The sequence below is a fragment of the Brienomyrus brachyistius genome, chromosome 4 (assembly GCF_023856365.1).
Source record: "Brienomyrus brachyistius isolate T26 chromosome 4, BBRACH_0.4, whole genome shotgun sequence".
In the NCBI taxonomy this organism is placed as follows: domain Eukaryota; kingdom Metazoa; phylum Chordata; class Actinopteri; order Osteoglossiformes; family Mormyridae; genus Brienomyrus; species Brienomyrus brachyistius.
In genome coordinates this window covers 3,378,886-3,395,267 of record NC_064536.1, presented here as the reverse complement: position 1 = coordinate 3,395,267, position 16,382 = coordinate 3,378,886, and the positions used below count along the sequence as shown (strand labels likewise).

The 16,382-nt window shown below is 49.6% G+C and overlaps 1 protein-coding gene across 2 annotated transcripts in view; it reads left to right on the top strand.

Moving 5' to 3' along the window:
- Window positions 1-16,382, top strand: part of greb1l (GREB1 like retinoic acid receptor coactivator) — a 46,926-nt gene that overhangs the window by 11,675 nt on the left and 18,869 nt on the right. The window contains exons 1-7 of one of the 2 annotated variants that reach the window (XM_049012253.1): window positions 6,849-7,069; window positions 9,679-9,817; window positions 12,248-12,407; window positions 13,371-13,559; window positions 14,112-14,288; window positions 15,618-15,794; window positions 16,049-16,174. In XM_049012253.1, coding sequence (XP_048868210.1) covers window positions 12,251-12,407; window positions 13,371-13,559; window positions 14,112-14,288; window positions 15,618-15,794; window positions 16,049-16,174 — 826 coding nt within the window. In that variant the 5' untranslated portion in view covers window positions 6,849-7,069; window positions 9,679-9,817; window positions 12,248-12,250. Of the gene's footprint in view, window positions 1-6,848; window positions 7,070-9,678; window positions 9,818-12,247; window positions 12,408-13,370; window positions 13,560-14,111; window positions 14,289-15,617; window positions 15,795-16,048; window positions 16,175-16,382 lie in introns of those variants that run through there. The other variant, XM_049012252.1, reaches the window with a different exon arrangement.

Here is a 16,382-nt window from a genome sequence, read left to right as displayed (position 1 = left end):
GTGTGCCTGCTCTATAGATACTTCATATCGCAGCACATCTCCCAAGCCAGCGTGTGCCTGCTCTACAGATACTTCATCTCGCAGCACATCTCCCAAGCCAGCGTGTGCCTGCTCTATAGATACTTCATATCGCAGCACATCTCCCAAGCCAGCGTGTGCCTGCTCTATAGATACTTCATATCGCAGCACATCTCCCAAGCCAGCGTGTGCCTGCTCTATAGATACTTCATATCGCAGCACATCTCCCAAGCCAGCGTGTGCCTGCTCTATAGATACTTCATATCGCAGCACATCCCCCAAGCCAGCGTGTGCCTGCTCTATAGATACTTATATCCAAACTTACTCTTTATTCGTGTTTCTGTTTGAGAAGCAATTTGCTTGAGGTCATCACTAAGGGGCCCAACAGTAAACTCACTCTGCCGACCAGGGGATTTTGAACCAGCAACCTTCTGATCACAGGTTCAGCATCCTAACCCTCTCAGCCAAACACCACCACATGTTCCAGGACCGGTTCTGTCCTCGTTTGTTTTCTTTTGCAGCTCAGTGAGGATTTAGCGCATGTTTCCGCTAAATCAACGTAACAGAAAGCTTCAGTTCCGTTTCCCCTGGAATCAGATCGTGCCTCGCAGGCCGAAATCACGATGAATTTCTGGAGTCCTGATCCTCTCCCCTCTCTGCCCCGTCTCACTTGTGATCTTCTGGTTTCATCGCATGCAGAATTTTTTCACCAACTCTGTGCCATAAAACTGTCCTTGTGGGGAAGCGATAGCACACAGATGGGGCTGTAACCGCCAGTCCCGTCCCCCCCCCGGCTCACCATGTCCCTCCAACCAAGGTCAGTGTGGTGCATCCATGCCAAATCCCCTAACTCTCCAGTCCCACCACGTCCACAGAAACTGGGGCTTCGTCCACCACAGTGCCCCCTGCTGCCTGTAAGCCGAATGCCAACTCACTTCATTTCTGCCACTTTGATCCCTCCATCCTGGCAGTGCTGCAGTTTTTAGCCAAAGCAAATATTTACCAGGGACGAGCTGAACTCCCTGGGCGCTCGCTGGGCTCAGATAAGCTCAGCCTATCAGTGGGAGAATTGCCATAGTGCTATAAAATAATCTGAAATAAACCACTCTAGGTCCAGGTCCTTTCTTCTGCCAGTGATGCCGTCTCTGGTCGTTCCTCCTGATTTATGATGGGGGGGGGGGGGGGGGGCGTTGCAAGTAAAGGGGTCCTTTGACCCCTTAAATTCCGAAAATTGTTGCCTGTAGCACGGGAGATTATGAACAGCAACAAAAAATCTGGGTGTTAACTAGTGAGAGGGCTGAGCTAGTCAGCAGGGAAGGTAAACTGTCTTTGTTTACTCTGGTAACCCCAACTGTTCTGACCAACTCCAGATCGCCGCCCCCGTGGCGATAAGATCGACTCGTGTCTCATGACTGGACGACAAGGAAACAAGAAGTGCACCTGAAGTGATTTCCGCAAGCAGATTCATGTCTGTAAACAGTGGTGAGATAACGGACGTTTGTTCTGCGGAATCCGGGTACGGCATTTAGCTTTCATATTTAAGTTTAGCGGCTTGAAATAGAAACAGTTTATTTAAATCCACTGGTAGATTTGTCACTGATTTGTTACTGATGTGTCAGTAATAGAGGTAGCTAAACCGCAGTTTGCCGGCCTCCTTTTTCGTGTGGGGAAGCACATTCGATTGACGTGGGACACATCCTCCATGTGGGGAGTCCACGAATTCACCAAGAGGCCCCTCCCTCCCCTAGCAGTGGGGTTCTGCCACGACAGAAGCCCAGCGGACCCATTGTTCCCGGGAGACACAAAAAGACCCAGGCACTTGGGATGGGATTAAGGTGTAGGCTTTGTCGCCGGGGGCGACGGGCTCTTATCAATCAGAAGAGGACGGAGCTCCTGTCAGCTGGACGTGTTGATCGGGCAGATCTGCCCGGGGTCAGGAAGAGGGGGTGACGGATAAAGGCAGTCTGCCTGGTGGGAGGCTAGGGGGCGGAGCCTCCTTCCCGGCCAAGAAGGGCCTTCTTTGTCAGCCTGTCGCCTCATCTGTTTCACCCCATTTGGGGTGTCTTTGTCCCCTCCAGAGAGGAACACGAGGCAGGAAAGGCCTCGGCAGTGGGCCTTGTTCCGTTGCAAGGCTGGGGGGGGGTCCGGGGGGGGGGGGTTAGGGGTGTCCGGTTGCATTATACTGCATTACATTTAGTAGCTTACTTACCGCTTAGCTGTTGTTGCCATGGAGACAAATAACTTTTTCAAATTATTTACTGGGACTTTTACTGTGAGGACATTGGAGGGGCATGGATACCCTGGCAGAACTCAGCAGGGGTCCTTGAATATTTAAATGCATAAGGGTCGAGGGCAAAGGTGACATTTTGTCAGGGGATCCAGAAATTCTAGGTATACCTTTGCAATAAATGTTCTGTGTGCTCAGGACTGGTGAGGGGAATTTAAACATGACAACTCCAGCTGTGCGTGACGGCTGGAGACAGAAGACAACCAGTTACAGATGTTTGATTTCGTATCTATATGGGATTCTGCGCCCATCCACACTCAGGTCCAGATGCGACATCCCCCCCCCCCCCCACAAAGTTGTCCATTTGTCCCTGTTTCTGTTCTTTAAAAGCCCTTCACACTCAACAGATGCCCTGTTGCCCCGCGTCACATCAGATGTGTTTCGCGACTTGACCCCCCCCCCCCCCCCCACCTCCCCTGGTGCTGGGGGGCGTCCTTGACCCTTCAGTGGCCCCCCCGTCATTTGAGAAGACGCTGCGTTTTCATAACACAGGATTCCTGTTACACGTGGCTCCATAACTGCCTGGTGACTAGCCCAGGAACATGCCTTGATGTGTGTGTGAACTTCACATGTTCTACCTGGGCTTCTCCTGGGTTCTCGTATCGGTGTAGACTTCACATGTTCTACCTGGGCTTATCCTGGCTTCTCGTATCGGCGTAGACTTCACATGTTCTACCTGGGCTTCTCCTGGCTTCTGGTATCGGTGTAGACTTCACATGTTCTACCTGGGCTTATCCTGGCTTCTCGTATTGGCGTAGACTTCACATGTTCTACCTGGGCTTCTCCTGGCTTCTGGTATCGGTGTAGACTTCACATGTTCTACCTGGGCTTCTCCTGGCTTCTGGTATCGGTGTAGACTTCACATGTTCTACCTGGGCTTATCCTGGGTTCTCGTATCGGTGTGGACTTCACATGTTCTACCTGGGCTTATCCTGGCTTCTCGTATCGGCGTAGACTTCACATGTTCTACCTGGGCTTCTCCTGGCTTCTCATATCGGTGTGGACTTCACATGTTCTACATGGGCTTCTCCTGGGTTCTCGTATCGGTGTAGACTTCACATGTTCTACCTGGGCTTATCCTGGGTTTTCGTGTCGGTGTGGACTTCATACGTTCTACCTGGGCTTATCCTGGGTTCTCACATTTCCTCCTGTAGTCTAAATGACTTGGGCTTTGGTATGTTCTCTGCGAGCCAGAGTACACCCTACATTATACATTATGCCTCCTGTAATAAGCACTGGACCACTATAACACTAACTAGATAAACAGCTATTATAAAAGGGTGAATGATTATACTATTACATCAGAACCATCCATCCATCTTCCAACTGCTTATCTTGCATAGGGTGACTAGGTATATCAGGCACAGGATGAAACAGGTGGCTTTATGGTGGGCAGGTGGCTTTATGATGCCCACCCTGCTCATGTGGAATTTGGCTAAAGTTTGTAAGCTGCTTCTCGGGCAGTCTCTAATTCTGATAACTTGAGTTTTAAACCTTCAAGTAGCAATAATATGTATATCCAATGGGCATTCTTTGGAAGTTCTACTCAGCGCCGCTGATCTCTAGTCCACTTCTGAACGGCACGTGTGTTTGTAATGTGCTATTTGCCGAACTTGTACGTCGCTTTGGACAAAAGTGCCTGCTAAATACTTATAATTATGAAGGTAGTTGTGTTCCTTGCCCTCTGAATTCTTAGAGTATCCATGCCTTTCTATGATAATAATTCCTGCCCTTTCCCTGGCTGCGGTGTGACTGAAACTCAGAACATCTAGAGAACATGCTAGGACTCAGAATCTACATGGAAGGGTCCCTTCGGAATGACACTTCAAAATAATGGCTTTTCCCAACTTTTAAGGAACTCCAGCAGGTCTCGACAGACGGCCATTTCAGTCTTCTTGCCCTCTTCGTATTTACCCATGCGTCAATCAGAAAATGATATCTGTCTGATATTCATGCTAATGCGGATGATAGCTCTCCGTTGTTCTCTGTGCTTGTGTCTGTGTCTCCTGGAGTTCTTTCAGCTCACGGGACTGTGGCTTCTCGCTACTGTACACACCCGCCTCGGCCACCCCCTCCTCTGTAAAATAGCTGCGGTATGAGCCGTTTTGACTAATTGCTAATTACTTTCTTTTTCTGCGGTTCTCTTTGACTGCTGCGGCAGCTACGTGGGCATATTCACTTCGGAAGAATGGGCTCAGTTTCTAATGAGGGGCTGTTTAAGAGCCTTTGGCGACAGATTTCACCGAGCCCTTCTTGCCTGTGACCTAGGTACAGTTAAAGGTTAAAAACCTTGCCCTTAAACCCATCCTCAGCTGCAGGGTGTACGGCAAGGTCAGCGCTGCAATCAGCTCAGTGTGAAAACAAAGGCCAGCTGTCCTCTAATGAATTGTCCCCACAATTCTGGAGCAACTGGCTGACCAATGCCAAGCCCACCACCCCCCCCCCCCCTCCACCCCAACAACCCCACACCCTGGTCTTTGAAATGCCCCCCCAGTTCTAAATAGCTTTTATGACTCGACAGTAAACTTCCAGTGGCTAAATGATGATGACTTCTTCATCTGCCCAAATGCTCCTTTTGTCTCCCCCAATCCGCCCCCCCCCTTCCCCTTAAACCTGGTATTATAGCCCCCCTCCTTCCCACCCCTGCCTTTATAGTCCCCTGGCTAATCTTCACAGGCTCGGTTCCTCCGCTGCTGACCTCAGCAATGCCATTCAGCCCCAATGTGGCCTTTTGTTACTGTTACTCCACAGGCGATGAATGGAGAAGATCTCCTCATCTCCAGTCCAATTTGCCCTTCAGAGCCCAGGGGGGGCTTTTATAAGGAAATTAGGGCAGAGCCCAGGCGGCCCGTGACAAACCGCCGGCATCCCCGCTCGCTTTCCGTCGCTTAAAGACACCACAGCTGGTTCCCAAGAGTCCGATCTACTAATGGTGCACCTCTGCCAGAGAGCCGGTCTCAGAAGTCGTGGGCAGTTTGCGTTTCCACTTGGGGGGGGGGGCACGCCAGCCCTCCGTTCCTTCCCCCACATTGACTCTGTGTTTACATGTGAAATATCCACCTCCCCCCCAGTCCAACAGCAAAGGAACGACAAAAACAGATTCACTGGGGTGGGGGGGTGGGTTGGGGGTTTGCTGACGAGAATAGCTCTAAATGCCGACTTTAGCTGTGGCCCTGTCCCAAACACGGGTGAGCACCTGAAGCTGCGGGGGGGTAGGCGACATATTTCTGCAGAAACAGGAACAGCCACCGCATCTACCGTGCTCCAGTACCGCAGCTGCGTGCATCCTGTGCAGCTCATTAATCTTTTATGCCGTTAAATATCTCCCTTAGAGTGGGTCGCCGTTAAAGATTAACAGACCCCGAATCCCATAATTGCAGGACACGATTACAAAGAGCTCTTGTTTGCTTGAAGAAATTGTTTTATCTGACGCACCATCAATTAAGTTCAGGTCATTAATTTATTTTTTTTTCTTCCTGCATGCGAGAAGCAGAGAATATAGAGTCAAAGACTGTAAACAGTGGGGGACTGTTGTGATAATGTTGTGATGAAAGAGTGTGGCCCTTGTTCCTGTAGCCTGAGTAGATGTACACGGAAATATTCCACAGTTCGGCAGTAGCGATTTGTCAGAGACGGGGGTCTCCACGTTTGTGAGATGGAAAACCGGGAAGCACGTTAAGCCAGACCTGGCACCGCCTGCATCCCCCCCTGCGTGCAGTCGGGGCTGCAGTCCGTCGCATTCAGCAGAGCACGGCCAGGCATTTTCACGACGATGCTGCACAGGCTCCGCGTATTGGTGACGACTCCAAGATGAGCTGTTTAGACCAGATGTGCCCACTGGGATCCTGGCATTTACGGCATGAGTAACTTCCCAGGGAAGCACTATCTGCATTTTAGGAGAGGGGCAGGGCCACGTCACACACAAGGCCATGGGGGCCAAAAGATGGAGGTGCCGGTTTCGACCCCTAACCTCCTGCCCCACCCCAGTCCCTCACAAGCAAGCTCCTTCTCACCCAAGGCTGAGCACTTTTATTAAGTGGCCCCAGTAAAAGGCGGAGGAGGGGAGGCTGGGGGTTTTGGTTGACCGGGGAAGATGGAGAAGGGTGGTGTTTTTTTTGCACATGTAAAGGTGCTTTATGCTTTTGCTGGTGATTCCCCCCCCCCCCCTCTGGTCAGGTATTCGTGTTACCAGCTCGTGGGTCTCTTGATGCGAGGAGACCCCAGTTGCTTCTCTTTTGCTTGGTCATCGGCACAGCATCTGTCCCTGTCCCCATGGGGGGGCTTGGCTTTGGAAAGGGGGGAGAGGCTAAAGGGGGGGGGGGTGAGGGTTGGTGTCAGCAGGACCAAGATGGATGAGTCTCAAGTGACCCCCCCCGCCCTCAGGAGCAAATGGCAAAAGCAAGGAGGGACAGTGTGTGTGTGCGTGTGCGCACGCGCGCGCGTGTGTGTGTGTGTGTGTGTGTGTGTGTGTGTGGGAGGGCGGTGTTTACTGCACTGGAGCAGAGAATAGGGATTCACTGTCAGAGCTGAGCTGGGCCTTGAACAGAGAACTAGCAGCTAGCCAGAGGCGGTTGCTAGTGAGGATTATCCTTCAACTATGAACTTTTAGACCTGAAATTAATTCTCTTTTTGGCCCCCCTGAGGACTTCCAAAGGTGGACAGCAGGGTCTGAGCACAATTCTGCTGCATTTTGGTGTTTAACTGTCAGGGTCTGGACTCTGGACTCAGTTCTGGTTTGGAATTTAAAGGGCTGGACCATGGAAGGTAAAACTCTCCTTCGCTGGTGTCATTTATAACGTTGTTCGTTGCTGGTTTTTGTTCATATGGTTGATCTGTTGGATGGTCTAAGGTGGGAAAGCTGGTTTTAAGGGAATCTTAATGGGGTTGTTGCGTATCCATCTCCACCATCCCATTCTCCACGGCACTTCCTGTACTCCTGAAAAATGTCGCGTTTGTAACACTTAACTCTGAAGGTGGTCGTGCCCGATCCCTGTTTGTGCTGGGGATTCCAGCTCATAGCTTCAGCAGCGGGGGGGGGAATATGACTCTGGCAGCGGGAAAATTCCTCGGATCAGATGGCAAGGAAAAGTTCATTCAAGTCTATTGTCAGTGGGATAATGTAATTGCGTAAATGAGGGGTGTGGACAGTCAAAGCAGGGGCTCGGCAGGGTTTCAGTGGGGAGATATGGGTACTGATGTATCTCGCTTCTCTAGTACATCTACATCTATGCTGTTTGATGTCACCAATGGTGCGATTCCCACATAACGTCCCCTACATAACAGACTTCTTTACATCGCTTCTCTTTTGCCTGGTCATCCTGGACGCACTTGGCTTTGGTGCCAAATGGCCTATTTCACATGCTAGGAAAGGAATAGTGATTATCTTGACATGTTATTATTATTGTTATTAGTATTAGTGAAAGATAATGTTCGTTTTTCGATTCATTCATTCATTCATTCGATCGTTTTGAATGCATTGCCACTACAGCGTACCTTTTATGGGAAACATCTAAAAAGTTTTCACCCAACCGATAATGACTGAAAATCACTTGAAAGAAAGTCGACTGGAGTCATGAGCCTCCCGTGTCATTTGCGTGACTAGGCGTAGAATCGTGTTTTTTGTTTTTTTTTTGTTCGTTTTTGTTTTTTTCGCGGTGCTCACGTTTGCGTGCTGTTCATCATGTGTCGGTCACGCTGGGACTCCAGCGCACCGCTCTAAGGATGTTCGGCAGAAACCGTGAGGAGTGTCAGGACGATCCCGAATAAGGGCCACCCAGGATTTAATCTTCAAGAGGTTCCCCGAAACCACCGGAAGCCAATCACCCCGCGGGACTGGCTGTGCCAGGATCCTTAAAAAGTCGGTTGTATTATTTATTAATTTTAAAGATATCCACGTAATGAAAAACAGTCATTTCATTCTGGAACAACAGCTAGCAGTGTTTATAACTTAACTTCTCAATTGCGCTCTTCGTTAGGTCTTGTGTTTTCTTTACGCTCGGTAATTTTTTTCTTTGATTTAATCATTCGCTTTGATTCCCCTGTCATGCACTAACCTCAGGTATGACGATACAGGCCTGATCTCGTTGATTAAGAGGCCCGGATTTAAGAGGAATTTCAGGACCCGGTCGACATGCTGGAACGGGAGGGCACTCGTGCAGGACCTGGGGGCCTCAATTAGCCCGGAACAAAGCCCCCCAAATTAGGTTAAATGGCCCCTGAAATCTCATTAGCCCAGAGCCCCGTGCATGGATGCGGGGGGCCACTGCTTCAGCTCCAGTACCTCTTTGCCCCCACCCCCCTCCCCCCACTGGTGCAGATCCTACCCTCTCCCGCATCCAGTCAGAGAGCGTCTGACACGAGCCTTCCGCGCGAAGGGTCGGGGTTCAAGGTGACCCACGGGCTGAGCTCCATCTTACTGTTAAACCAACAGGGACGAGTTTTCACATGAGATCAACCCCCCGCCCCCCCCCCTCCCCCCCTAAAAAAAAAAAATATTAAAAGCCACAGTCTTCTTTAGCATCCATTCATAGTCTCTGTCCTTGACCTAATAAACAGGCTTACAGCTAGCTGGTGAGGAAGGTGACCTCAGCTTATGTTCATGGGGCTGGGATTGGGGTATTCCTTAGACGGCCCCTCCCCTGGAATGCTGCTGTGTCAGAGACCACAACCCCCCCCCCCCCCCCCCCCGGAAGATTGCTATCTCTTTGCTAACTGTTCTCCAGTGTGACAGGTTCCACCCTGGCTGTTGCGTCATGTGCTTTTATTTCGGTGTGATCGAGAGCACTGCTGCCTCGGTTCTCTCCGGTCAGGGACGTTCCTGGGTGTGTGGAGGACGCCCACTTTGCAGCCAAATGTCTCCGGAAAGTTCTCTGACTCGAGTCGCTTGGTCATTGAGAAAATTGCATATTTTAATTGAATGCATATATCGATATAGAACAAAATTTATTTTATGACTGTAAAATAAATTATACATTTTGTTTTCTGATACTGGGATTAATTCATTATCTTTTTAACAATTGTTTAATTTTAGGTTAAATGAAATGAATTTTGAAAGGTACCCTACATTATTCTGGGTATCAGGAAGCTCTATTACGTTTTTATTTGTATTTCTAATACCAATTTAGTTCTTAATCATTTTTAGCCGTCCAAAACAATGGCCTGTTTTCCTTTTTAGCTGAAAATGCAAATATATGTTGATGCTACCTAAAGTGCCTTATCTTATCCAATGGTTCAACAGCAGTCACCCTCTCAGAGCATGAGCCTACACCCTGTGCTGCCCATGTCATTAGGAGATTCCGGCTGAAATGTGCACGTTCCTCCTCTAGTTGTGTGCCAGTTATGCATGACGGTCCCGGCTGTGTCTGTGATTCCAGGCCTGGCTTTCGTCTTCTTGGCTGCCTGGGCGCTGTGGCCCTGGTTCTAAGCGCTTCCGGCAGTGCAGGACACCCCCTGAGGCCCACCTCTGACCTGGACAAGCATGGGGCGGAGTCCGAACTGAGAGAAGCGTGCAAGGTAAGCCACCCCCCCACCCCCGTTAGCATGGAGCCGAGTGTGACCTCTTCTGCCTCCTTTGGGTAGAAGCAGTGCGGGTACAACAGGCTGCGGAGATCTGGAATATTTTCCAGTCGTTTTTAACCCTTTTAGCTAGTCTTAGGGCGAAAGTGACGGAAAACTTCTCATCAAGCTTATATGCTTCACTGAAGTGTCAAAGGAAGGTTTCAGAACCTGCACCTGCCAGATCCCTGGATTGCGCCATCTCCATGGCGATGTCTCTGTGGTTACTCCTCAGTGGGCGGGGCTCGCCCCCGATCGATTCGCGGCGATGTGGCCGCGCCATCTGGGCTTTGGGGGGGCGCCGCTCCTCCCTCAGTCTTTGCAGCAGCGGCTAATCACTGCCTTTCTGTAACGGCTGAAGCACAGAGTCCTCAGAGAGCTGCGGGGCTGGTCCTTGTGGCCTTTACTTAAGCGTCGCTTCATTCCCTCTCGTCCCTCTCTCAGTCCCTCTCTCAGTCCCTCTCTCAGTCCCTCTCTCAGTCCCTCTCTCTTCCTGTTCTCTCTTCCATCCACCCTATTTCATTTCTCACTCTGCCTCTCTTTGTGTCCTCCTCTTCTCTCATCTCTCTCCTTCTAATTCCCTCTCACTCCCCCTCTCTCTCCATCATTTTTCCTTCTCACTTCCTCTGTCCTCCCCTTCTCTCCATCTCTCCCTCTTTATCCCTCTCACTCCCCCTTTCTCTGCTCCCCTTCTCTTATCTATCTTCCTTTCTTTCCTTTCACTCCCCCTCTCTCTCTCCATCTCTCCCTCTTACTCCCCCTTTCTCCCCTCCCCTTCTCTCCATCTAGCTTCCTCTTTCTTTTCTTTCACCCCCCTCTCTCTTTTCCCCACTCCCCCTCTCTCGCCGTCTCTCCATCTCACTCCCAATTTCTCTCTTCCCCTTCTCTCCATCTTTCCCTCTCTTATCCCTGTCACTCCCCCATTCTCTTCTCCTTTTCTCTTCCCCTTTCTTCACTCCCACCCTCCCTCTCTCTCATCCTCCTCCTCTTCTTCCTGCTTGCTCTCTCCCCTGGCTCCGTATTGTTAAGGAATAAGCACTGTTGACTCTTTGTATTAAGCAGATTGCTTAATCTGGCCTGGCCTCCTCCTGCGTCCTTGTGTGGCACGGGGGCCAGCTGCGTGGGGATCGGAATGAACCCCCCAGGTCAAAAGTCGGACCTGGACCCCCAGTGGGTGACGGCGTCCTCATCTTTCTGCGATTTGAGCCCATGGCCATATAGCCAATAAAGGGAGCAGGTGGGTGGATTAGTGGGCGGGGGGCTGTTTGCTCTCTGGCACGTGGCCCGTTCACCGCCCATGACCCCCCCTTCCCTGCTCATGTTTCCCAAACTCGTCGTTTCTGCAGCATCTTTTGAAAGGCAATAATGGCTGACAAAAATATAACAGGGGATGGGGGGTGGTTGTGATTTAGACAAATGTGGATTTAGAAACGCAAAAAAACCAAAGTCATTTTTCCAGTCAGCCTCGACGTCGTTTCCTTTGCTACATAGATCAGTCTGTCAGCTCCTTTAGGAAGCCGAATAACTAGTAAGCGCTGAGTATTAATTAGCCGTGAGTGTTATGGGTCTTTATCGACTGCTTGGGATCGTATCCCCAAGCCTGTTATATTATTGCGGCAGTGAGCCTCTGGGTTTATGAAAAGCTGCTCATTGTGGGTCTTGGCACGAAATGGATGGAGCAAGAGGTTATTGAGCTGTGAATTCGGGTTAGGAGGTCGCGTCAAAGAGCGACCTGGGACAGCACGTGCCGCCCACGGTGAGCCCACCCCCCGCTCCGGTGGGAACAGCTGGCCCACTGAGGCCCATACAGCTGCCACCTGCTGACGCGAGCCTGACTGCACGGCCTGCTCCAGGTGTTGGGAGCAGGGTCTGGCAGATGTCCCCAGGAGGAGAGGGGGCGGAGGGGGGGGGGCAGATGAATGGGAGGAGGCTGAGGGGGGGGCAGGCACTCCGACCGCTCAGCCTGATTATGTTCATCTATTGCCGGTCATGTGCTGAACGCCACATTAGCAGATGTTTGCTAAACCGCGAAGGAACTAGCACCTTCTGCATGCTCCTCCTCAAGGATTCTCCTGCTTCCAGGCCGTTTTTGATTCCTTACATCATCAGTAGCTGCTCATGCACCTCCGGGGACCCTTTCGAACCTGAGACATGGAAGGCGCAAGGCTGCAGTGTTAAACATCCCACAGCGATAAATGTTACATTACTGCTGAAGTGGGGGCGGGGCCACAGGGGCTCTGTCCCCAACTGAAAGCTGATTGGCCCCACCCCCTGTCACTCACATTTTATTGGCTAATGATAAGGTTGGCCCCTCTGTATGAATTATGGTCCCTCTTCGGGAAGGAGCCGTGAAGTAATGTTGCTGAGGCTGCGTGCTGCTCCCTGCAGACAATGGGGAACGCGTACCCGGGCCAGCTGAAGCCGGCCGGCTTCGAGGAGGCCCTGCACAGCTCCATCGAGGCCTCGCTCCGCTCCAGCATGTCCTCCCCGCTACCAGTCTTCAGCCAGCTGTACTTGGAGCCCGAACGCTACGCCACTGCCCTGGACGGTAGGGATATTGGGGGAGTGGGCGGAGCCAGGATGGAGCCAGGGAGGGGCCAGGGCGGAGCCAGGGTGGGGGCCAGGGCGGAGCAAGGGAGGGGCCAGGGCGGGGCCAGGGCGGAGCCAGGGTGGGGCCAGGGCGGAGCCAGGGTGGAGCCAGGGTGGGGGCCTGGGTAAAAGCTAGCGGACATTGACTGTATTCTCTGGAATTGCTGAGTTAGTAGTAATTTGCCGCTCTGTTTTCCTGAAGTCGTTGGGTTATTGATAATTTTCGAGCTGGTTGGGTTGCTATACGCGATCATTGATCATTTTCTCCCCAGTTAGCTGAGCTACAGGTAATTCGGCTTGCTTACAGAAACGACGCCACACTAAACTGCTGGTTGGCAGATACACTCATACTTGTGTTTCATTGACGAACAAATGGGTCAATTGTTTCCCACTATAGCATGTTTACTAGGTTTACCTGGAATAATAGAATTATAATAAAAATTTCATATGGAAAACAGAATTTAAAAAATGTTTGCATAAAAATGCAACAGAATCTAAGGATCCAACAGCAGTTGCATCAAATACAAAATTACTCTGCCCAGTTAAAATACATTGCTTAATTTCTTTTTATTATAATACCTGAAAAATACAAAAAAGCTTAATGTTGAGAGGCTCCTGTAGCTAAAAAAGTAGAGCGTTGCGCTAACAATTGAGGGGCTTACACGCAAAAAAAATGTAAGTTGCTTTCATTTAAAAAATAAATGAAAGCTTTTAAGAGATCCGAAAGCTCGTCATCCAAAACGATACATTTTCGGCTTGGTACCGCCGGACTGACCCGACCCGGATGCGTATTTCCCAAAAGCACGGTTCCGAACTACATTAGCAACTTGCATAGTGCAGCTGAATGGGTCCGATCATGTAAGTCGCTAACGGGAGTTTGTTGGGAAACACTCCTCTGCTCGGTCCTACTACTTTGGCTCAGATGTCAAGCCCAAGATGGAGATCCCCCTCCAGTGTGCAGAGCGGCCCGACCAGGACCCGCCCAACGACCGGGTGTCTGAGAGCACGGAGAACGAGGACGACGCCGACGACGAGGACGCCTCGGACTCCAGCAGCCCCCCTCTGCCCTACCTGCAGGGCGCCGCCGCCGACGGATGCTGCACCACCGATGGTAGTGCTGTCCCACGATGCTGCCCCCCCATGGAGCCCGCCCTCCTGCGTTTCGCGTGACATTAATGGCTTTTTGAACTTCCTGTCTCTTCAAGGTGTCGTTTATTGACTGATGCGAGCCAGTCGTTCGGCTCTTTGTACACCGTTCGAATGTCTCCCTCGGGAGCGTTAACAGCACGTTGTAATTCCGAAGCCTCTATCATCTTAGAGCGTATAACTAATAAAAAAAATTCTACATAGGCAAAATTAACGTAAATTTTACTTTGTAGTCATTCAATACAATTAACCCAGCTGCAAATGGATGCTGTAAAAATATTTGTACAAGTACTATTTGTGTTTCACAAAATCATTTAAGTATTAGTAATTCCAGTACATTTATTATAAGTCCAATGAAATAACACATTAACTTAGATTTGTTATGGGTTTTTCTTATATTTCTTGAAATATGTACAGTAGGTCTATCCTAGGGAATGGTTCTTTTAGGAATGCACACTTTCGCATCATACATATTTCCCCTGTGGCCAAGGACTTAGTAACAATCCCACGTCTCCAGGTTTCTGTCAAGCCGGGAAAGACCTGCGCCTGGTCTCCATGGGAACAGAGCCGACGGAGGTCCCTGCCGGATTCTGCCTGGTCGGGGCCAAGTCGCCCAGCATCCCCGAGCACATCCTGGTGTGTGCGGTGGACAGGCGATTCCTGCCTGACGACAGTGGCAAAAATGCACTTTTAGGTCAGGCCTCATCCTTTCCTGCTGCCCCTTTATTATATGTTCTTGCTTAGTCACTCCTTTCACTTTACTCTTTAAATGTACTAATTTGGCCAGCCCTATTACTTTACTCATTACCTGTACTCATTTAGTCACCCCTGTTACTTAACTCATTACATGTACTCATTTTTATCACCCCTGTCACTTTACTCATTACCTGTACTCATTTAGTCACCCCTGTCACTTTACTCATTACATGGACTCATTTAGTCACCCCTGTCACTTTACTCATTACCTGTACTCATTTAGTCACCCCTGTCACTTTACTCATTACCTGTACTCATTTAGTCACCCCTGTCACTTTACTCATTACCTGTACTCATTTAGTCACCCCTGTCACTTTACTCATTACCTGTACTCATTTAGTCACCCCTGTCACTTTACTCATTACCTGTACTCATTTAGTCACCCCTGTCACTTTACTCATTACCTGTACTCATTTAGTCACCCCTGTCACTTTACTCATTACCTGTACTCATTTAGTCACCCCTGTCACTTTACTCATTACATGGACTCGTTTAGTCACCCCTGTCACTTTACTCATTACATGGACTCGTTTAGTCACCCCTGTCACTTCACTCATTACATGGACTCGTTTAGTCACCCCTGTCACTTTACTCATGACATGTACTCATTTAGTCACCCCTGTCACTTCACTCATTACATGGACTCGTTTAGTCACCCCTGTCACTTTACTCATTACCTGTACTCATTTAGTCACCCCTGTCACTTTACTCATTGCATGGACTCGTTTAGTCACCCCTGTCACTTTACTCATGACATGTACTCATTTAGTCACCCCTGTCACTTTACTCATGACATGTACTCATTTAGTCACCCCTGTCACTTTACTCATTACCTGTATTCATTTTTGTCACCCCTGTCACTTTACTCATTGCATGGACTCGTTTAGTTAGCCCTGTTACTTTACTCATGACATTATTTGTTTGGTCAGTCCTGTCACTTTACTCATGACATGTACTTATTTGGTCAGCTCTGTTACTTTATTCATTACTTGTAGTAATTTGGGCAGCCCTATTATATTACTCATTATATTTATTCATTTAGCTACATTCTATATGCTTAATTACTTTTCACAACATATATTGTATAACATATAGTCACAAAATCACAAAAAGGAGAAACGGCAGTTTTCCAGATACACCAAGATGAACAGTATACTCCAGTTTGTAATATTTTTTTTCTGTGACGTTTTTATTGTATTTTATAACAGAGTTTGTCTGTTTCTGTCATTAATTCAGAAATGATCGGCTTTCGTTTGCTTTTGTCTAGGGTTTTTAGGCAACTGCGTCGGCTGTGGCGAGACAGGCTTCCGCTACTTCACAGAGTTCTCCAACCACATCAACCTGAAGCTGTCCACACAGCCCAAGAAGCAGAAGCACTTAAAGTACTACCTGATGAGGAACTCTCAGGGTGCTCTGTGCAAAGGACCCCTCATCTGCTGGAAAGGTGGGGCCGGCCAGGGCTGTCCACACCAAATGCCTGCTTCACCCCGTCGCCCAGTTACCAGTGGAAAGCACAGCTGCGGATTCAGCTCTCTTACAGAGCTATTTGATCATGGTCTCTTGTACTGTTTGTTATTTATTATTTGGGCTTTACAGCGTAAGAGAAACACGGTGTGGAAGTTAAGAGAGCATAAGAAGGGTAATTAAATCCTAGATTTAATGCAATGCTGGGGCCTGACATGGCGTCTCCCCCCACAGACAGCAGGACGAAACCGTCCTCCAGCAGCGCCGACTCTTCCAAACCCAGCTCCTCCTCCTCGCCCCACAGCAGCAGGGAGAACGGAGGCACGGACGGTCACAGCTCCTCCCCCTTCTCTCACTCGGGTGGGTGGACCTACATCGCGTGACTTCCTGAGTCCCTCTCTCAGTCATCTTGCGATTTTCAAGTACCATGTGGCAGGATCTGAACCTATTATATATCTAGCTTGCTCTAAAAGCTTGGATGTGCTGTGCTTTCACAAAAACTCAGAGGTAGATCTCTGTTGGCCAATATAGACACCTTCTCTGGTCCAATAGAAAACCAATATATAAT